The sequence below is a fragment of the Nannospalax galili genome, unplaced genomic scaffold (genome assembly GCF_000622305.1).
Source record: "Nannospalax galili isolate Female #2095 unplaced genomic scaffold, S.galili_v1.0 scaffold381, whole genome shotgun sequence".
NCBI lineage: Eukaryota > Metazoa > Chordata > Mammalia > Rodentia > Spalacidae > Nannospalax > Nannospalax galili.
In genome coordinates this window covers 1,754,108-1,776,599 of record NW_008347312.1, presented here as the reverse complement: position 1 = coordinate 1,776,599, position 22,492 = coordinate 1,754,108, and the positions used below count along the sequence as shown (strand labels likewise).

Sequence of the window (22,492 nt, the reverse complement as noted above, 5' to 3'; positions counted from 1 at the left end):
ACCTATGAGACCAAACCTTTAATTAATGTAAACAGCTGTCAGGAGAGCTGCTCAGAATTAAGGAATGACCTTGTGTTTTAACTGCTCATTTGGTGCAGATGAAAGAAATGAGGGGTGGGAATGACCAGCTCCCCCGGAATAATTGATATAAAATGTATCACTATGCTGTCAAACTTCTAAAGTATTACTTAGAGTTCTCTATTTATCCCACAGTATTTTTAGCTCTTAAAAAAAAAGCTGTAGCTGGGACATTTGTTGCTTCCTCCTCCCTCCCTCCTTCCCTTCTCTAATCTAGACCTAGTAACACAAAAATCATGCTGTCAGATTTACTGGTTATTAAAATAACACTCTAAGGAATCCTGCTACTTCTTGCCTGTAGAGTTTTAGCAGAGCTCTTAATTGTAAAGCCTGTAAGGATGGTTTCAGGATGATTTAGAATTTGGTAATATCGTGGGCTTTGTTTCTGAAAGTGTTGCTGATTCCAGACAATTTATGCAGTTATATGTGTGGCATTCTGTTCGATAATGTTGTTTTCACTAGAATTATATATGTAGTGACTCCTTTTATGAGACATTGTGTTACTTAAGAGAAAAGGGGTTTTCCTGTTCTAATAGAAGGATTCTTTTTGCAAATAAGTTTTCAGTAGAATCCTTGTAGATGGATTGTCAAAGGGGCAGATTAATTGAGAAAGGAAACATTGTACAGTATGGAAAAGAAGAGAGAGAAGTGCTGGCATAGCAGTACGGAGCTGATGGGAAAGGCCACTTACATGGAAAAGAAAGAAGATGGTCACAGTGGGCATAGCGCCTTTAGATTTGGAGTTAATCTTTGGCTGTGACTTGGCACAGACATGAGAGGGACAGTAGTCCAAAGTTTGAAGGAAGTAGAGAATGTTTGAAAAAGGGAACAGCAGCACAGAGCCTGCTGGAACGGGAGGGCTGTCTAGCTGCCTGGAGGCTCTATGGATGTGCTGGTTGAACACACAGCTTAATAACCTTTCTGCCCCACTGACCTTCTCTAGTTGTGTTGAGCTGCTTTGAGGCCAGTGTAGCTAAGGTAATGAATCTTCTAGATGTTCTTGGAATAAGACACCAAGAATACTAATGGGAAAGCTGATAGAAGCCTCATCAAGTTGGAGGTTGCCATATACCTGCAAAACATAACAGAGCAGCTGAGCTGTTGGGGTATTGGCCAAAGCAACTTTGTAATGATGGCTCAGAGCTTCTCAGAAAAATAAGCAGTTGGAGTGAAGAAAATAAAGAGCTGATAGGTTGGCCAATCAAACTACTGTTTGTTATGGTATGTGGTCAACGGAATTGCAGACACAATAAAATTGAAGGCCAGAGTGAGAACGATTGCCACAGCAAAGTGTGGTATCAGATGCTGAGCATCAGCTCCAGTGTATGACAGTGAAGGAAGGGGCGTGGCTGAAGCCAGGTGTTAGATGTATTTCTTTCCCTAACAGTTCTGTGGCTATCTCGGGCTAGCCTTCAGTTAAATATTCTGTGGCTTAAAAGAGGATTAATAAGAGACAGTAGGAAATTTTTCTGAACTTTCTTATTTCTTACCTTAACTCTGTCATGAAATAGATCTAGAAGTTAAAGTTACTGCTGGGAGTGTAGCTCCGTGGTAGAGCCTTCTTGTCTTGAGTGCAGGAAGCCCCAGGTCACTCCGCAGCTGGAGAGATTTGGAGCTCAGATGAATGGATTGAAGGGTTCCTTTGTTCAGTGTAGCGGTTTTCAACTATAAGTTACTCTTCAACTTGGGTACTCATGTGAATGATCTGTGTGCCGTTTTTACTTGAGCAAACAGATGTCTTGAGTTTAAAAACACAAAACAACAAAATAAAAGCAAAACAAAAAATCCCTATTAGTTACATCTTCCAAATCAATGACATAATTATAAGAAATATAAATAAGGTCTCTGAGGTGGCAGGACTGGCCTTCTTCAAAGGTCTACACAAACATGACTTTACTTGGTAGTAAAAAGTTAGCATATTTCTTCAGTGCATTGTATTTGATCTGTAAACGTTTGACTGTGATGTTTTATTGCAGTTTTTCTTTCTTTTTTTTTTTTTTTGGTCTTTTTGAGACAGGGTCTCCCTGTAGCCCCAGCTGACCTGAACTCACTATGTAGACCAGGCTGGCCTTGAACTCACAGCGATCTGCCTGCCTCTGCCTTCCGAGTGCTGGGACTAAAGGCATGCACCACCATGCCTGGCTTTATTGCAGTTTTTAAATGGATTTAACAATATGTTGACAGAACTCTTGAAACTACAGTGTTCTGCGTAGTGTGGTTTGAAAACCACTGCAGTGAACTTTTACTAAGAAAAGTTTCAGCATTCAAATAAGTGTCATTACTTCCTAGGTTCCTTTCCATGTCTGTTTTCTTCTTGGTAACACAGGATACTGGCTACCTCGTTGGCTTACTGTGTTGACTAACCATGTTAATCCATAGAAAACATTTAGGATGATGTGTGTCACATAGTAAGTGCTCAATAAATGCTAGATATTAGGCTGGATGTGGTGGCACACTCCTTTAGTCCCAACTCGGGAAACTGAGTTTGCCTCCAGCCTGGTCTACATAGCAAGATCTAGGATAGCCAAAGTTATACAGTGAGACTCTGTCTCAAAAAAGAAAATATTATTGTATTACTGTTTGAGTTTTAAGTATCAGAACTCCTGTTTTGCAGTAAGCCCTAAACTTTTACTAAGAGCAGTGATTTCTCTTTATTAGATGTCTTGGCAATATGTAAATATGAAGAATAGCACACCCCAGCGTAGACCTAGTGAAATAAATGCCTCCCTCAGCTTAGCGTTTTCTCTGTCCCTTCTGTATTGTTCTTCCTGTTCCGTTTCTCATCTCATACCGTAACCTCTGCTCGTCTCGGCTTCTGTTTGAAAGTAGCCTAGAAAGAAATGAAATTCCAAACAACAGAACTCTGACTGATAACTGGATTACTAGAAAATTGTGGGCCACGCTCTGCACTGTCAGTTTTAGTTAATTTTTCTTGTACTGGTCCAGATTAAAAAAAGGTACATTCTGCTTGTTTGTACCTGGGTCTGATACCATTTCCTGCATTTGGTCTAGTAGCTTGTGGCTCATACCAAGGCTTTTGCAGATTTAATGAAACAGTGTGTGCATGGGAAAAGTAAATAAGGACTCTTAGCAGTGTCCATTAGTCAAAATGTTTAATGGTAGATGAACATAATGACAGAATTGCATAATTGCTATGCTGAACTCATATTTCTCTTGGGTACTGGGACTCAGCATCAACACACTGTCATTTATGTGGTGCTGCTCAGTCTCTGAAGCACAGTGACTTTACTTGATCTGATTCCTATGGCTTCATGTATTTGGCTGATGTAAAATAGTCATTTCCACATTTTCCCTACATTCCAGTGATTTGCATATGACACGAGGGTCAGTATGGCAAAGGCTGCTTTTGTGAAGATTAATAGGGGAAGACACCTGATGTCAGCCTCTGACCTCTAAACACAAGTGCACACACACATGAACATGCACACACACACACACATACACATATATAACACACACAAGAGTTATACAAGGCAAATAGAGTGAGTGGCGATGATTTCATGTCTGAAGCATGTGAGATTTCCTTTTTAAATATTTTATTTATTATTTTTATTTTCTGTGTATGAGTGTATTGCCTGCATGTATGTGAGTGCACCCGTGTCGTGCATTGCTGCAGAGATCAGAAGACGGCCTCAGATTCCCCTGGAACTGGAGTTAAGGACAGTTTGTAGCCACCATGTGGGTGCCGGGAATCAAACCTGGGTCCTCTGCAAGAGCAGTCAGTGCTCTTAACTGCTGAACCATCTCTCCAGCCCCCATAAAAATTGTATTTTTAATTTATGTTTATGAGTGTTTTGACTATATGCATCCGTGTCATGCAATGCCCATGGAGGTCAGAATAGGGTGTCAGAGCCTCTGAAATTCCATGTGGATGCTGGGAACCGAACCCAAGTCTTACGCAAGAACATAGCTCTTAACCAGTGAGCCATCTCTCCAGCCCCCACAAAGGCTCCTTAAAAAAAAAAATTCCCAGAATTTCATACAATGTATTTTGATTATATTTATCCTCCCTTCTCCTTCCCTAACTCCTCCCAGATCCACCCTTACCTCCCAACTCCCAAACTTTGTGTTCTTTGTGTTCTTTTTTAAAACTACCCATTGAGTCCAATTTGTGCGGCTCATACACTCCTGGGCCATTCACTGGAGTGTGGTGACCTCCAGGAGCCACAGCCTTAAAGAAAACCCACTCTGCCTGTTCCACAAGCCATCCGTTGTCCATAGCTCCTTAGTTAAGGGGATTTCATGACCCTTTCCCTCTCCGTGCTAGACTGTTGACTGACTTGATCTTGTGCAGGTGCCCACAGCTGCTGTCCTGTCGTGTGCAATAGACACTGTTTGGCTCTGGTCCTCCCTGACCAATGTCTCTTACAATTTGTGTCCCCCCCACCCCCCACTCTTTCTGCAATGGTCCCTGAGCCAATGACTCTTTTGAAGAAAACTCTTCAGGCTGGTGGTGTAAAAGCTCAGCGGTAGAGCGCTTGCCTAATACGTGTGAGGTCAGTTTGAATCCTGGGACAGGGATCATTTCTCTGAAGTGTTACCTACATTTTATTTATGCACAGTTTTCATTTATCTCAAATGAGGTTTAAATTACTTAGGGACTAGAATTTTTGTCAGATTATAGAAAAGGAAAGGGAATTGGAGTGTCAGTCTTCCATTGTTCTCCTTGGCTTCATGAAAATTTCTTAACTTTACTATTATTCTTTCTTGTGTCCCTAAAGAGACAGACTTTTTGTGGAAAAAGAATTGCTGTTAATTTTAGAAAGATCAACAGTTAAGCTATTTCTGGTCCCTAGGTCCCTGTATCAAGGCATTCCTCTACAGCAAGAACTTCAGTGGCCATTTAAGATGATGCATCCCAAACAGGTTTGCCTGTGTTCTTTGTGAAGATTTCTGTATGTGTCCCCAAATTCTCTTTTAGGTAAAAGAGCTTCTCCCCTATATCTAACCAGTATTTCTCCAAAGCGGTTAGGATAGAGTTAGTGTATTTGTTTCTTTCTGTTTTAAATTGTTTAGATAGAACAATGATGTCGGAAGGGCGGTGGGGGAGGGGGGCTCAGAAACTGGTGTTCTTGTCCCTGTTTCTTTTCTTGGTTTTTGAGACAGGGTCCAGTTCAGGCTGGCCCTGAAACTCATTGTATCAGGGTTCTCTAGAGTATTAGAACTGATAACATGTGCATATATTATAACAGGGTTTGTGAGCACAGCTTACAGCTGATAGGGACTGGGCAGTCCACAATGGCTGTCTGCGTGCTGCAGAGGCTGAGAACCTGGTAGCTGCCCAGGCCAGAAATCTGGATGCCCCAACAGTCCCAGTCTGTCTCTGAAAACTTGGAAGATTCCTCAAGAACCGATGGTCTTCAGCCCACATTTGCACAAGGCTAGAGAAGCTGGATTCTGATGTCGGCCAAGGAGAACAGCAGCAGGGCAGACACGCTCACTGGCAGAAAGCAAGACTGGCAAGCAGCACTGGTTTTCCTGGGACCACTCTCAACCTGAGGCACCCTGCCCCGGGTGCTACCTAGTCTGGGAGAGGGTCTTCTCCCTTCTGATAATCCTTCCTGGAAATATCCTTAGTCGTGCCCAAAGGTGTGTCCCTTAGATGATTCTAGATCTGGTCAAGTTGACGAGATTAGCCATTACATTCACTGTATAGACCAGCTGGGCTAGCTCACTGCCCTCCCTCCTCTGTGTCCTCAATTCTGACGGGGTTCCAAGGCATGTGCCACCATGATTAGCTTTATCCTGTTCCTATTTAAAATTCGTTGAAGGGGAAAAGTAATTAGGAACTAAAATGTGATATTACTACTAATAAAGAGAATACTGAAGACTGTGATTTATTTGGGGACAGGCAGCTTCCTACTACTGGAGCTCAAAATTGAACAGACTTAACCCTCCAGTCCCAGGCAGAACCGGTGCCCTGTGCCTGCAAGACCTGCTGAATGAAAGAGCAGAGAAGATGAGCTAAGCCACATGTGCGTTTAGTCTCCTCTACTTGCAAATGAAGTCCTTCTTACCCTGAGAGGATTGTCTCCCTCCTTCACTTCCCTTTCATCCATAGAAAAATTAGGGATAGGGAGAAAGCCCTACCTGCATGTTTGTATTCAGAAAAATGTCTGACATTTTGTAAGGAAGAGTATCGTTTTTTCTCAGGTCTAAAGATGTCAGATGCTTGGGGAATAGAGGGATCGTTTCCATTCTGCCGTCCCACAGCAAGCAGTTAGCCTCACCTAAGCATCTGTGGTCAGCCATCAGGAAATGGCGCAACGTCTGCCTGTAGGTCCTGGGCTACAAATTGGGTATCTTCTGTTTAAAACATTAAGTGCACCTGCCTAAGCAGACTCGCTTATTAACTACTAGGAAGTTATTAATGAATAATAATAATAAGTCCTTTCCTCTGAGCTGCAGTAGCTTCAGTGAGCACAGACTCACTTTGGCTTGAGGCAGCTCTGTAGGTCAGTTGCTAAATGAACCGACCAAGTCAGACTTGTGAATCACATGGTGGGTGATTTTAGTGAGAGAGGAGAGGGCAGAAATGTTGAGAGTGTGTTTTCTGATTCAGAAAGATCAATTAAATTTCTTCGTGGGCCTTTTGAGTCTTTTTACAATAAAATTCTTTCTTAGCAACTTTCCTGAGATATAATTCATGTCATAAATTTGCTCATTTAGAGTATACAATTCATTGGTTTCTGTTGCAGAGTTCTATGCCAACATTACCACATCAATTTTAGTGTTTCATTACTCCAAAAAGTAACCCCACACCTCTGAGCCATCACCCTTAGGCACTAATCTTTTTGCCTATAGAGTTGCTGATCTGGATATTTTAGTTAAGTGGGATCTACCATATTGTTTTTGATTTCTTTCACTTATTTTCAAAGTTCATACTGAACTTTATGTATCTTTTTATTACTGAGTGATAGTCAGTTATATTAATAGGCTACATTTTATTTATCTATTCATCAGTTGATGGACTTTTGGACTAGTGAATATTTTTTACTTCTAAGAAGAAAAAACTTTATAAATTGGTCTAACAATTGCTTTGTTGTTGTTGTTGTTTGTTTTTTGTTGTTGTTTTGAGACAGGTTCTCACCACATATCCCTGGCTGGCCTGAAACTCTATAGACCCCACTGGCCTCAAACTCAGAGATCTGCCTGCCTTTGCCTCCCAAGTGCCAGGATTAAAGGCATGTGCCACCACACCCAGCCCCGATATTTTTTTAAAGTAACATTGTGAACTGTAGAGATGACTCACCAGTTAAACATACTTTCTGTCTTGCAGAGGACTCAAGTTCAGTTCCCAACACCCACATCAGGCAGCTCACAACTGTCTATAACTCCAGCTCCAGGGGATCCATACTCTCTTCTGGCTTCATCAGGCACCTGTATTCGTGTGCATGTACGCACACACAGACACATACACGTGCACATAATTAAATTTTTTTTGAAATCTTAGAAAAACAAGAAGCAAAATTATCAGGGCTTAAGCATACCGAGTAATAAGAACTTTGAGCAAAATCTCAAAGACCAGTCTTTTTATAGTAGTCTCAGGATGTAAAGTTTGAAATCATTTGATACTGAATTTCACAGTGTCGACCAAATTTACTAATATGAGATTAAAGTTCCTTTACAAAGCATTAATTTTCTTTTTATAGTCTTCCAATTGTGTCTAACCATTACCAACAGAAATGTAACCAGACATACAAACTAAAAAGCCTAAATGTTTTATAGGAGGAAATTGGAACTGAGGACATGGCCAGAAGGCAGAAGTAAATAGAAATTACCAAAGAAGGAAATTCAGAAAAGGAGATACTGAGTAATGTCTGCTGATACATTCATTAGGCTGTTGTCAGTGCTGTGCAGGGTCTCTTTAAAACTGTTATGCTAATAGTCATATACATCAGTCCTCCACTCTTTAAGGTAGGGTGACCAAACCACCATGATTGCTTAACTCTAGAGTTACATTGTAGCAAAATGGCTCGGTAGGATTTGGAGCCAGGCATGTCTATGTTTGATCCTTAGAGTGTCTCTATTGACTTTATGATTTGAAGCATGCAATTTTATTTCTTAGCTACAAAATAGAGATGATATACTTACCTAAAAGAAACAAACACATTGTCTGAACATAGTAAATGCCTGAGTGCTATTTGTAGTTATTATATAAAGTCAAAACATCTGAATTTCTTTGGGTTTCTCTTTTGTCTTATCTGTTTACTTATGTCCTGCTTTGTTTCAAAAAGAGATTTAAGGCAGCATGGTGTGTCTGTAGTTGAATATTCTTGAAACCCAGCTGGGTCCAGTCTGGGCAGAGAGACTGCACAGCAAGTTGTAGTGGTAATATAAACTCCATGGGACACATGTAAGCACCAAAGCTGAGGAGTGCCTCAGGTTTATATGTATCTGGGACAGGTTGAAGGTTTTCTAAGGGAAAGGCAGCCAAGCATTGTGGGAAGGATGCATAGGTTTGAGACAAAGAAACATATACTTAAATCCCAATATCACTGTTAGCCATGTAATTATTTGCCAGGTTGCAATTGAAGGCCGGCCTGCCTTCCTCCCTCCTTCCATCTCTCCCTCCCTCCCCTCTCTCCCTCCCTCCCCTCCTCCCTCCCTCCCCTCTCCTCATCAGAAAGGATCTCATGGTCAGGTATGGTGGTGGGATTTTTTTTTTTTTTTTTTTTTTTTTGAATAGAGGATTTCAGGCTGGCCTTGAACTCACAATCCTCCTGCCTCCCAAGTGCCAGTAATGCTCGCATGGTATTATGCTGTCTTAGATAGTTTGTTACGGAAACCTAGCAAAACAGGGACTAGAGCGATGGTTCAGCAGATACGAGCACTGACTGCTCTTGCAGAGGACCCAGGTTTGGTTTCCAGCACCCACATAGCAGCTAAGTCATCCATAACGCCAGTTCTGGAGATCCAGTGCCCTCATCTGGCCTTCTTGGGCATTGCACACACCTGTGCACTTTATGCATGCAGACAAAACACTCATAAGCATAAAAAATAAATATTTAGACACCTAATAAGTAGTATAACTGGAACTAAAAATTCTTTTAGTTATCCTTAGCTTTTGTAATACAAATGGGAGTTTCCCAACGCTTCATTTCAGTGCATACTTAACCAGTGGGCTGTCCTATGTAATTTTATAGGGGATGGCATATAATGAAATACTGCTATTTATTAAATTGTTATTGAATTGTAAACCAACACTTAAGCAGCCTGCATGTGTCATTATTTATATACTGACCTTATACCTTCCCTGTGTTCCTCAGGAGATCAAGTTGCACAATAATGGCATGACAGCATTTAAGTGCCAATTCATATTTACAGCTTTACCTGCTTATGATGGTTTATATAAATATGGCTTCATGTCTTTTTGGTTATGAAAACATTTTGTTTTCAAACTCGAGCTATTTGTGTGTGTGTGTGTGTGTGGTTGTTGTTGTTGATGTTATTTTTAAAGTACTTTCTAGATCTCCTTGTCCAGCTACGAAGCTAGCCCCTAAAAGCTTAATAACCACAAAACCTGTTCTACTTTGTAACAAGTTGAGGGTAGTTTTCATGTGGTGACTATAGACTGATGAACAAGTACTGGGATGGAAGTTGCTTTTCAGTAATATACCTGTAGTAATATACCTGTGTATACTGTATAACAACTTTATTGTGTATCCTCCTTTTAACTGCAAATTACGGTGAAGATTTACTGATCATTGAGCAAATAGAATAGGAGGTTCCTTTGAGATTTATTGCTTTAGAATTGACAAAGGGAAGACTGTGGGTCTGGGTGTTGCTGTCAGTGATACTTGCATGTATTTGAGTGTGCACCAACCAGCGTGTATGGTTTGCTTCCATGAAGTTTCAGTGTGTGACTCCAGTTCCATTCTAAACCAGACATAATTCTTTGAATCACTGTTTTGATTATTTTTAATTAGAAAAGGACTGTACTTTTTATGTGGCTTTTTATACCATCTATAAATAAAATGACACATTTGGCATTTTAACACTTGCTGTTGGACATATTGAGCAAAAAGGCAGCTGCCGACTTTTAATATAGATCTGTTCAACAAAGGACCATATCCTACTATAGGTAGAGATTAAATAATAGTAAAGTGCAGTTGGATGAGTCAAATAAGAAAAGGGAAGTACAAAATGTCACTAGCTCTTTGTTTGCAATATATTCCTTATAAGTTGTTTACCTAGAACATCACTGGGTCAGCTTTCAGCTATGATAATAGAAATTCTTTTAAAAAATAAACCATGGGGCTGGAGAAATGGCTCAGTGGTTAAGAGCACTGGCTGCTCTTGTAGAAGACCCAGGTTCGATTCCCAGCACCCAAATGGTGGCTAACAATTGTCCGAAACTCCAGTTCCAGGAGATCTGACACCCTCTTCTGACTTCCATGGGCATTGCATGACACAAGTGCCCTTGCATGCATGCAGGCAGGTAATATACATATAAAATAAAAATAATAAAGTAAAAAATAGACCATGTTCATATTAGTTACCTTAGCTTGTTCACTAACATAACAAATGCAAAAGCTTCTAAGGTATTTTAGATTATCAAAACTGTGACTATTTTCTTTATAAATTTCCATCATTTTGATAAAGCGTATCTTTATTTTACCATAAACACTCTTAACTGTTCCCTAAATCACTGAACTTCTTTCCAGTCTTACAGCAAAGGCTACTGAAATGTTTGTGGTCTATAAGGAACTTGTACCAAATATTCAGAGGGATTATATTTAAGCACACGAAAAAAAATTATCCTTGAAGTGCCTGTGCACCGTGAAAATAAAATCGACCAGATGGTCAGAACAGAGGTGGAATTTGAATGTAACAGGTATGATATTTAGTACTGGGTGTTTCACTAATCAGGAGGCGTTGGGCAGTTCCTGTCCTTGAAGGACGAAAGGCATGAGTAACGGCAGATAGAAAGAGCAGAATTCCATTCCAGTCTCATTCTCTACACTGCTGCTAAACTTACCTTTCCAAAGCACAAGCGTCATCATAGTAAATACTTAACAGCCCTTTATCACAGATACTGTTTTAGGCACTTTATTTATGTTAACTGATTTAATCCCTATACCCCTTATGTAAGTGTTAGTATTAGCCCTGCAGAAAGACAGAAGAGGTACATGACTTGCCCACAGAGCTCATCCTGGCTTTTAACCATCACATATGCTTATACAGAAACCATGAGCACATCTTCTGCTTCCTTAAAACAAAAGGCACTCACAGATTATCAGAACATGGCTCCAATTTGTCTTTCCAACTTGAGATCCACTTTTCTCCTTACAAGATCTATGTTTTAGCCCCTCTTTATTATTGTGTCCTAAAGAGAACTTCTGTTCTTTCTTAATTTTTTTTTTTTTAATTTTTAAGAAGTTTTGCCTGCATGCATGTAAGTGCACCCATGTCGTGCAATGCCTGCGGAGGCCAGGGGAGTGTGTTGGATCCCCTGGAACTGGATCAGTTATTAGCCGCCATATGGTCGCTGGGAACCAAACCAGAGTCCTCTGCAAGAGCAACCAGGGCTCTTAACCGCTGAGCCATCTCTCCAGCCCCATAAATACAATTTCTATTCTTATCTCAGTTTCTGCTTATATTTCCTCAGCCTCAAATGTGCTCTCATTCCCGTCCCCATCTTTGTAAAACTGAGGTGATTTTTCACCTTAATACCTTGCACCTTTTCCATAGTACCATGTCTGTATCATGGCTATTTGTGTTTCTATTTTTTAGTATATGTTTTTCTTGTTTTGTTTTCTTTCATGACAAAGTTTCACAGTATAGCCCAGGTTGGCCATAGTCACTATGTAGCCTAGGTGGCCTTGACTGAACTCACTGCAGTCCTCCTGCTTCAGCCTGCCAAGTACTGGGATTATAGGTGTGTGCCACCACATCCAGCTATTACTGTATAGACTTTTTAAGTTCCTTAACGGGGTATGATGGATTATTCTTTGTATCTTTAGTAGTGTTTAGCCTAAGCTTGCAGGTAGTGTGAAAGAGGAAGTGTCATGGTCGGCACAAAGGTTTTGACCCAGCATTGGGAAGTGGGAGTGGGAATTTTACAGAGGACAGTAATTCTGAAAGTCAGGCGTTTGGTTTAGACCTGTTCTGTTTGAAGTGAGAGAATACCCAAGCAGCAAAGGACTGCAGTTGTGGAGGAATGACTTCTGGTGCCCGTCTGAGCTCATTTTTACAAATTCGTTAACATTGCTTCATAGTAGTAGGTATATGTTGCCAGAACTCAGTATAATTTTTTTTTGATATGTATCACCAGTTGGTTTTCATTTCATTGCTGTGTTTGTTTGGGTTTTTTTAGTGTATATTTTTCTTGTTTTCATTTTGGAAAACAAAAATGGTTGGTTTTCATTTGGTAAATGAGATTTAGCTATCATATGCTTATTTGCAACTTTAAAAAATAAAAAAATGAAAGCTGATTTATAGACTGGTTGTTATCATGGTCAATACAGAAGCTAGATACCTAAACTAGCCCTTAAGGTCATGTTGTAGCTATTTGCCTCTGTTAAAAAGATTTAAAAAAAAAAAAAAAAAAGAAGAAGAAGCCTAACAGGATTCAGAGAGGCTCCTTGGGACAGGGTACACAGGCACCAAGATGGATTGGAGAAAAAAGTCTCTGGACATCACGGCCTCATTGGTAGATCTTAAGCCTGAGCTCTTCCGAAAACAAGAAGAATTCAAACAGGAAAAACTTCTAAAAGATTCTGGAGCTTTTGGAAAACCAAAGACAACTAATAAGAAACCAAGTATCTGGAGCAAGCAAAATGCAGGCGTTTCAAATCGAGCGGAGAAGGACGCTGAGCAGAAGCTTGAGGAGCAGAAGACTTTAGACAAAGCAAGGGAAAAATTGGAAGAAAAAGCCAAATTATATGAAAAGATGACTAAAGGAGACTTTCTAGATGAGGAAGTAGAAGACATGTACCTTGTGGATTTGACACGGAAAATCATAGGCAAGCCCAAAGAAATGGAGGTGCTTGGTGCCAGGACAGTCCCGAAATGCAGGAGAGATGATGCAGAGCTTTCTGAAAGACATACCTCCTCCCCAAGACCCCAGTGAGGAATGGGTGGACTATGTGGACTCTACTCCGATCCCCGCGCTGCATGAGGAAGGATTTGCCAGATCTGTTGGAGATGGATAAAAACCTTCAGGGGAGACTTTTTGTTAGTCCTGCTAATGAAAAAACATCATTATCTGAAGACATGAGGAAAGAACTTCAGCGCCAACAATGGGAAGAGGAGGAAATGGAGGCCCTGAGAAGGCCAATGGGGTCCATCTACTACGAGGACATTCGAGAAAATGAGGCCCGGCAACTTGGTGTTGGCTATTTTGCCTTTGCCCAAGACAAAGAGCTGAGAAACAAGCAAATGAAAAACACTAGAGATGCTGTATGAGCAGACAACAGATCAGAGGACAAAGCGAGAAAGCATAGAGGGAAAGCGGAAGGCTGTGTTAGAAGCAAGAGTGGCCCAGCAGAGACAAAAAAGATGAAAAAAATCAAAGGAAGATGGGACAGAGAAGAAAACAGAGATGGAGATGTTATTGGGCCTTTGCCACCAGAACCAAAAGCTGTGCCAACTCTGCCTCCTGCTGCCCAGAGGGACAGCATGAGAGGAGGGACACCAAGCCTCGAGTGCCACACGTCCGAGAAGGGGGACCGAGGAAAATAATTTTCCTTGGGATACTGGTCAGAGAAGCGGTCAGAACTCCGGGCTGAGCAAGATCCTGAGTTTGCCCCACCATCGGATTACTTTGTGGGTCAAAAGAAAGCTGGTCCTTTGGGTCACCAGCCATGGAACAGACTGGGATCTGTACCCAGCAACCCAGGGCATTGCTCTGACCAGAGCCAGGAACCTAGCTCTCCATATAAGCCATCTACTACTGCCCCTGAAATCCCATCACAAGCCCCCATAGTAACTTTCCAAAGTCTGGATGATATGATATCATATTATAAACAAGTCACATGACCTTGGGGGAGAAAAGATTTAAAAAAAAATAGGGACGACTCCCTTGTTTTCAAATTATTCCTTTGATCTACTGGTTTGATTTCAGACCTTAAAAGACATTCATTCTGTGTGTTCCATGTACTTCACTGAGTTCTTTTGGAGTGTGGTTTTTGGGGGGCTTTGGGGGGCCTTTTTGAGATAAGGTCTCCCTACAGCACCCCAGCTTGCCCAGAACTCGCTGTGTAGACCAGGCTGACCTCGATGTCACAGCGATCTACCTGCCTCTGCCTCCTGAGTGCTGGGAGTAAAGTTGTGCACTACCATGCCTTGCTAAGATTTTTTTTTAAGTATATTTATAGGAAATTTGATTGATTGATTTTTATGCATGTGAGTGGTTTACTTCCATGTATGTAAATGCACCACATGTGTCCAATGCCTGTGGAGGCCAGAAGAGGCCATTAGACCACCTGGAACTGGAGTTACAGATGGTTGTTAGTTACCAGGTGAGTGCTGGGACCTGAACCCTGGTCTTTTGCAAAAGCAGCCATCTCCCTAGCCCCCAAGATTATTTTTTTATTAGAGAAGACAGGGTTTTATATAGCCAAGACTGATCTCAAACTCATGTAGCTAAGGATGACTTAAAATTCTTTAAAACAAAGTCCTTTTAAAAGAACTGGAGTTACAGATGGTTGTTAGTTACCAGGTGAGTGCTGGGACCTGAACCCTGGTCTTTTGCAAAAGCAGCCATCTCCCTAGCCCCCAAGATTATTTTTTTATTAGAGAAGACAGGGTTTTATATAGCCAAGACTGATCTCAAACTCATGTAGCTAAGGATGACTTAAAATTCTTTAAAACAAAGTCCTTTTAAAAATTTATTTTTAACTCTTCCTTTGTGCTCAGAGCGTGGTTAAGACAAACTAAGAAAGCATCAGACTCAAGATGTCCTGCCTGCACCACCTGCACCACATGCACCACCATGTTGCTCAGCTCCACTCACGTCCACCTGGGGCCCACCTTCTTTCTCTCTGTGTGTGTGTGTGTGTGTGTGTGTGTGTGTGTGTGTGTGTTTCATGTTAAGTGCAGGTGCCTGTGCAGGCAGAGACATTAGATCCCTCTAGAACTGGAATGAGCCACCGGGTGTGGGCTCTGGGAACTGAGCTGGTTCTCTGCAGAGCAGTATGCACTTTTAACTGCTGAGCCATCTCCAGCCCTACAGTGAATCTTATGTATGAGTATATTGAGCACCGTTTAGAATCCCACTCTAGAAAACACTTTAATGGATTTGGATCAGAGGCAGCCCCTTGTTTATAAAACTGTTGATATAGGACTAATGCTGGAAATTTTAGAAGACAGTTTCCAGTATCTGCCTACTTAGCATCCAGTAGGTTGCTGTCATCCTGTGATCATTTAGAATCACATTGGCAGTATACAATGTCTGCTTTGAATGAACCAACTTGTGCTTAGGATGTAATTGTTCTCTGGGGTGAATGCCTTCAGTTATTGGTGATGTTAGGTACATTATGGGTTTCCCCTACTGTGCTATTTCTTCTATTTATTTCCTGCCTTTGTAAGTTGTTAGCAACGTTTTTGTTCTTTGTTAATTCAGAGTTAACTGCCTTTTTTTTTTTTTTTTTTTTTTTTTTTTTTTTTTTTGTCTTTTTGAGACAGGGTCTCCCTGTAGCCCCAGCTGTCCTGGAACTCACTATGCAGACCAGGCTGGCCTTGAACTCACAGAGATCCACCTGCCTCTGCCTCCCGAGAGCTGGGACTACAGGTATGCGCCACCATGCCCGGCAATATTTAATATTTTATTTATTATTTTATATGTATGAGTATATTGCCTGCGTGTATGTGAGTACACCTGTGTCAGGCCATGCTGTGGAGGTCAGAAGAGGGCTTCAGATTCCCCTGGAACTGGAGTTAAGGACGGTTCATAGCCACCATGTGGGTGCTGGGAATTGAACCCAGGTCCTCTGCAGGAGCAGTCGGTGCTCTTAACTGATGGGCTATCTCTCCAGCCCCCCCCCTCTTTTTTTTGGTCTTTTTTGAGACAGGGCCTCTGTAGCTCCAGCTGCCCTGGAACTCACTATGAAGACCAGGCTGGCCTCAAACTCAGAGCTCCACCTGCCTCCCTCCTGAGCACTAGAATTAAAGGCTTGTGCCACCTCTTAAGAGTACTGGGATTAAAGGTGTGCCCCACCATGCCCAGCTTTGTTTTTTTGTTTTTATGAGACAGAATCTTATTGTATAGTCCTGGCTGGTTTGGAAACTCACTATGTAGACCAGGCTGGCCTCAAACTCAGAGATCCACCTGCCTCTCTCCTGAGCACTGTGTAGACCAGACTGACCCCAAACTCAGAGATCCACCTGCCTCTCTCCTGAGCACTGTGTAGACCAGACTGACCCCAAACTCAGAGATCCACCTGCCTCTCTCCTGAGCACTGTGTAGACCAGACTGACCCCAAACTCAGAGATCCACCTGCCTCTCTCCTGAGCACTGTGTAGACCAGACTGACCCCAAACTCAGAGATCCACCTGCCTCTCTCCTGAGCACTGAAACTAAAGGCTTGTGTCACCTCTTAAGAGCCAATTGTAGCACATTCCTAACGTGACTGTTCAAGCACTTCATACCTGTTTTCCTCACCTTGTGTTTTTACTGAGTTTTGGGAAGACTTCATTCACCTCTACAATGAAAGGGACCACAGGGACAGTAGCTCCTTTCCTTGAGTCGTTTCTCTTTTATACATTCCAGAAAGTCTTTCACTGTTTGCTTTACTGATGTATCCTTATCCTTTTCCCATGTTGTTGTAGAATTCAATCTGTCTGTCTGAATCTTCAGTTACTTCAATAGGATTTAGAAGGACAGGAAATTGACCCACTTTAACTTTCCTGTGTTTTAATAAATGTTGATTGAATTTTATTGGGTTGTACAGTTGATTTGGGCTAATATTTATGCATATGTATGAGTTTAGTACATATCTTTTATTATCTTTATAATTTTATTAATATTGGGAACATGAGACAGTAATTTTCCTAAGGACATGTATTTCTTCAGTAAGCCATAAAAGGTGTATTTTCTATGGTCTCCATTTATAGAAAGAACACACACACACACACACACACACACACACACACATATATATATATAGATATATATAGATATATATAGTTAAGAATATAAGAGTCAGGCATAGTAGGGCATACCTATAATCCCAATACTTGGGAGTCATAGGCAAGGAAGATCAATACAAGTTAGCAGCCACCCTAGTCTGTGTAGCAAGTTCCAGGTTAGCCAGGGCTATATAGTAAGACCCTGTATCAAGAAAGAAAGAAAGAAAAAGAAAGTTAATTATAGTTTTACTCAAATAGCACAGTGTCTAGAGCAGGGCTCCTTGAACTTTTTCCACTCATAACCCCTTTGCACCCTGACCCCAGGTATATAGGTGTATTAGTGACTTTCCTCACTGCTTTATCAAAGTGCCTGACAAAAGCATCTTAAGGAAAAAAAGATTTATTTTGGCTCATGTTCAATCCATCATGGCAGGGAAGGCACATCTGTGGAACATGAAGCGCTGCTCACATGGTACATACAGTCCGAAAGCAGAGAGATGAGCGCTTGTGTTCAGCTTGCTTTTTCCCTTTTACTCAGTTGAGGACCTTTGCCATGGAGTGGTGCCACCCACATTTAGGGTGGTTGTCTCACCTTGGTTAACGCAATCTAGAAATTCCTCACTGTCATGGCCAAAGGCTTGTCTCCTAGGTGATTCTAGGTCCTGTCAAGTTGACAGTTATTATTAACCATCACAGGTCCATCCCTTGTAAACTTGACACCTAATCATACTACTTTAAAAATGGTAACCTTCTGCCTCTTGTCCCCATAGACTCATGATCTTCTTTTGAAACATTCAGCTCCAACTACAAAAGTTCTAATAGTTAACAGTTTCAACACTGTTTAAAAGTTCCAAGTCTACTGCAGCTTAGATTCACAGCTTCACATAGTGACCTCTCAGGGTTTCCTTATGGGGAATCTGATCTGGCCACAAGTTACTTGGCCTCTACAGCCTTCTAGAACCTTGTCACAAACCTCTATGACTCCCTCACTCTTAGATTTCATGCTTTCCAACCAGTACCTTGTGGGCAATACTGCTGAGTTGTGCTGTCCACTCCAGATGTAGCCTGATCCCTTCGGAATACAGTTCCATTGGCTTCTGTAGGCTTTCTAGATGACCCTGGGGTACTTCACTAGGGAGTTGCTTTAACAGAAACTCCATTAGAGGTTCTAGGTTTAGGCTCTGTCTTTTCAAAAGAATTTAGGTTTTCATAAAATAGAGCTTTCACTCAGTAGGATCTTATCCTCAGGGAACCATTCCTACGGTCCCAATGCAGAGGAGGTTTCTTTTTAGTGATACTAATCTCTTTAACAACCATAGCTGCTGGGGGTGGAGAGATGGCTCCAATGGTTAAGAGCACTGACTGCTGTTACAGAGGACCCAGGTTCAATTCCCAGCACCCACATGGTGACTTAACAACCGTCCATAACTCCAGTTCCAAAAGAATCTGATGCCTTCTTATGACCTCCAAGGGCATTGCATGACATGAGTACACTTACACACATGCAGGTAATACACTCATACACATAAAATAATAATATTTTTTAAAAAACAATTACAGCTGCTTTCTGAGCAACCACCTTATCTATGATTTAACATCCCTCCTTTCTCTGCCAAATGACACATTTTAAAAAAAATATTTTTGCTCTGCTTGCTGCTTTCTCTCACTGTAGACCTGCATCAGAGCACTAACAACCATAACATAGCCCGACTGTTGTCCTGTCTTGAGATTTTCTCCACTAAACAGATTAGTCTATTTGTTTTGAATTCAGCCTCACTCCATTTCTCATGACTTGAGAAAGGGTAGAATGCAGCCATATTCTTTGCCAGAATATAGTTAAGAATGGCCTCTCACCCAGTTCCCAATAGAGTCCTTGCTCCCTCTGAAACCTTGGATGAGCCAGGCCTTCCCTATCTGCATTTCTCTTGACATTCTGGTCTTCCAAACTTCCACCAAAATGCCTGGTAAGCTCTGCTTGCAACATTCAAGGGCTTTTCTAGTCCACAGTGCCAAACACTTCCACATTCCTACTGCAAACGAGTTCCAAAGACTAAGAACTGTATGGTCAGGTTGATCACCCCAACAGCCTCACTTTTCAGTTCCAGTTTTCTTTATTTGTTACTTTCCTCATTGCTTTAACAGATGACCTGAAAAAAGCAGCTTAAAAGAGGAAAGGTTTGCTCTGGCTCAGTGTTTGAGGGTTCTATCCATCACAGCAGGCATGATAGGACACCAGGAGCATGAGGCACCTGGTCATATTGCACCTGTGGTCAGGAAACAGAGAGAGATGAGTGCTGGTGCTCAGTTTGATTTTTTTCCTTTATTTAATTTTAATTATTTTTATTTTATGTTTATGAGTGTTTTACCTGCATGTATGTAAATGTACCACATGTATGTAAATGCTCCACATGTATGCAGTGCCTGAAAAGGCCAGAAGAGGGCATTGAATCCCCTAGAACTGGAGTTACAGATGGCTGTTAGCTGCCCTGTGGGTGCTAGGAACTGAACCCAGGTCCTCTGCAAAAGGAGTCAATGCTCTTAACTGCTGAGCCATCTCTCCAGGCCCCTTTTTTTGAGGCAGGATATCACTATATAGCCCTGGCTGTCCTGGAACTCAGATCTGCCTGCCTTTGCCTCCAAAGTGCTAGGACTAAAGGCATGCACCACCATGCCCAGTTTTGCCTTCTTTTTATTCAGTCTGAGACCTTTGCCCATGCAGTGATGCCACCCATATTTAGGGTAGGTCTTCTAGCATCAATTCATGCAATCTAGGAACTACCTCCCTGTCATACCCAGTATTTTGTCTGCTAGATGGTTCTAAATCCTGTCAGGTTGACAATATTAAGCATCACAATATGTATTTGAAACAGGTGTGCATCAAACATTCACTTATAATAGTGGACTATTTTAAGATTTTTTTTGGGGGGGTAGGTCTCCCTGAGACACGGTCTCCCTGTAGCCCCATCTTTCCTGGAACTCACTATGTAGACCAGGCTGGCCTTGAACTCACAGAGATCCGCCTGCCTCTGCCTCCCAAGTGCTGAGATTAAAGGCATGCGCTACCATGCCTGGCCAGATTTATTTTTTTTTAATTATGTGTGCCTGCTTGTCTGTAAGTACAGATGCCTGAGACCAGAAGAGATGTCAGATCCCCTGAAGCTAGAGTTACAGGTGGTTGTAAACTGCCTGACATGGGTGCTAGGAACTGAACTCAAGTTCTCTGCAAGAACAGTATGTACTCTTTAACTGTGGAACCATCTCTCCAGCCTCAAGAAATTTATTTTAAAATAGTTCTTTGAGAGGCAGGGAGATCTCTGTGAGTTCAAGACCAGCCTGGTCTACATAACAAGTTCCAGTCCAGCTGGAGCTACAGGGAGACCCTGTCTCAAAAACTAATAATAATAATTCTTTGGTACACACATAATTTTACTATTTAATAAAAAAAAGCAAAATGTTATATGCTGATGAAATAGATGTACTTGTTTATTTTGCCTAACGAATTCAGTCTTGGCTGAATATTTGATGCTGTAGAGCATAGAGCATCATCAACATTTTTCAGAGTTGATCAGTACTTTGATTTTTATAGTCGTCAATGTTGAGAATGCTACTTCACATGAATGCCTAGTACAAAATGGCAGAAGTAGGTTTAGGGCCATTTCAGAGATTGTTGGCAGCTCTGTCCTAGTCCCAAGCCAAAATTTATGTAGTGATTTTTTTTAACGAAACTGAAGTTGTCAACTCAACCGGTTTTAAAATCAAACATTCACACAGTGTGCTCCAAAGGTCCTAATTGATACCTGCTGAAGGACGATGGTGGGCAAATCTTAAAAGTCTTTGTTTTCTGTTATATTTCTGTAAAAGCAGAATATTCTTTGTACGTACAGTAAAAACACTACCATTGACAACGTGCAAGAGTGTCAAACCTGAGCTCAGGTACTGAGGCAGTGTTCGTTGGCTTTGCATAGAATGACAGCAGGCTCAGTGCAGAATGCACACGTGTTCACATGTTTTCAGAACCAGGGGTGTAGCAAAGTCCCACTGATGCACCACAGGCCAGAATTGCCAGAAATGCCTTTCGTTCATTATGGGTTTGATTTGTATTGAATTTTGTTTATTGAGTGTTCAGAAACCTTCTATTGTTACTAATTTTTTTTATGACCTCTACATTCAGTTATTTACAGTTTAAGAAGCTGGATTCTAGAGTTTGCGTTAAAATTCTCTCTATGCCTTTTCCTAGCAATGTGATCTTGAACGACATAGTTCAGAGGTCTGCTCGAAGAGTAAAATATGTAAAACACTCAGTGTCTTGCACATAGTGCACTGTGTCAGCTAAAATTAATGGGACTAACTTTTGAAGATTCTTAGCTATGATCTTTTCAGTAGCTATAAGCAGCGATCTTTAAGTTGATCGTAAATACTGTGTACTTTTATAAGTGTTAATGTCACCATACTGGAATATAACTTCCAGTCCATGGACAGCTGGTTAAAATTTTTAGCTTCTATGAGCGTGGAGCCACTACTTTAGTGAAGCAGGAGTGCTCTGTGAATTATGATATCTTTCATATATTCAGAAATTTAAAAGGATGGAGAAAAATACCTCCTAACATTGAATACAAATTAAAATTGGTGGACCTAACTGTATATGACATTGATAATGTACCTATTATGGAAAAAAGACTTAACTCGTGTAACTTCAAAAAACTTTTTTTGTTATGGAGATAGAGAGATGGCTCAGCGGTTAAGAGCACTGACTGTTCTTGCAGAAGACCTGAGTTCGAATTCCAGCACCCACATGGCAGTTAACAACTGTCCATAACTCCAGTCCCAGGGGATCCAACAGCCTCTTCTGACCTCTGAGGGCATTACATGATACGGGTACACTTACCTACATGCAGGCAATACACGCATGCACATAAAATAAAAAATAAATAAAAATTTAAAAAGGGTTTTTATTAAATTTATTTAGGTGGGAGGGGGCAGCATGTAGAAGTCAAAGGACACCTTGTGGGAGTTAGTTCTCTCCTTCCGTCATGAGGGTCCTGGGGCTTGAACTCAAGTCATCAGGTTTGGCAGCAAGTTCCTTCCCCTGCTAGGTCGGCCTCGTGTAACTTTTGAATGTAGAACTTTGATTGTGTTCCCTCAATGGAATATGGCCTAAGGACAAAAAGAACTTCAAAGAAATACTGAAGTTGGTCAGCCGCAAACTTGTACCACCTCTGCAGTGCAAATGTTACCCCTTTTTCTGACGAAAAAGCACATTCAGAGAAGGGAATGATTTACCTGGCAGCGATGATTATTTTTTGTACCGTTGATTTTATAT

At 41.3% G+C, this 22,492-nt stretch overlaps 1 protein-coding gene and 1 pseudogene across 3 annotated transcripts in view; both read left to right on the top strand.

Moving 5' to 3' along the window:
• The window catches only part of Mosmo (modulator of smoothened), a 76,974-nt gene that overhangs the window by 1,024 nt on the left and 53,458 nt on the right, over window positions 1-22,492 (top strand). The window contains exon 2 of one of the 2 annotated variants that reach the window (XM_029568658.1): window positions 6,253-6,375. The exons of the other annotated variant lie outside the window; for it this stretch is intronic. Coding sequence (XP_029424518.1) covers window positions 6,253-6,375 — 123 coding nt within the window. The remainder of the gene's footprint in view (window positions 1-6,252; window positions 6,376-22,492) is intronic. 2 annotated transcript variants of the gene reach the window in all.
• On the top strand, window positions 11,940-14,177 carry LOC103742748 (annotated as a pseudogene). Its single transcript, XR_001872703.2, has one exon. The product of XR_001872703.2 is annotated as a coiled-coil domain-containing protein 174 pseudogene (transcript).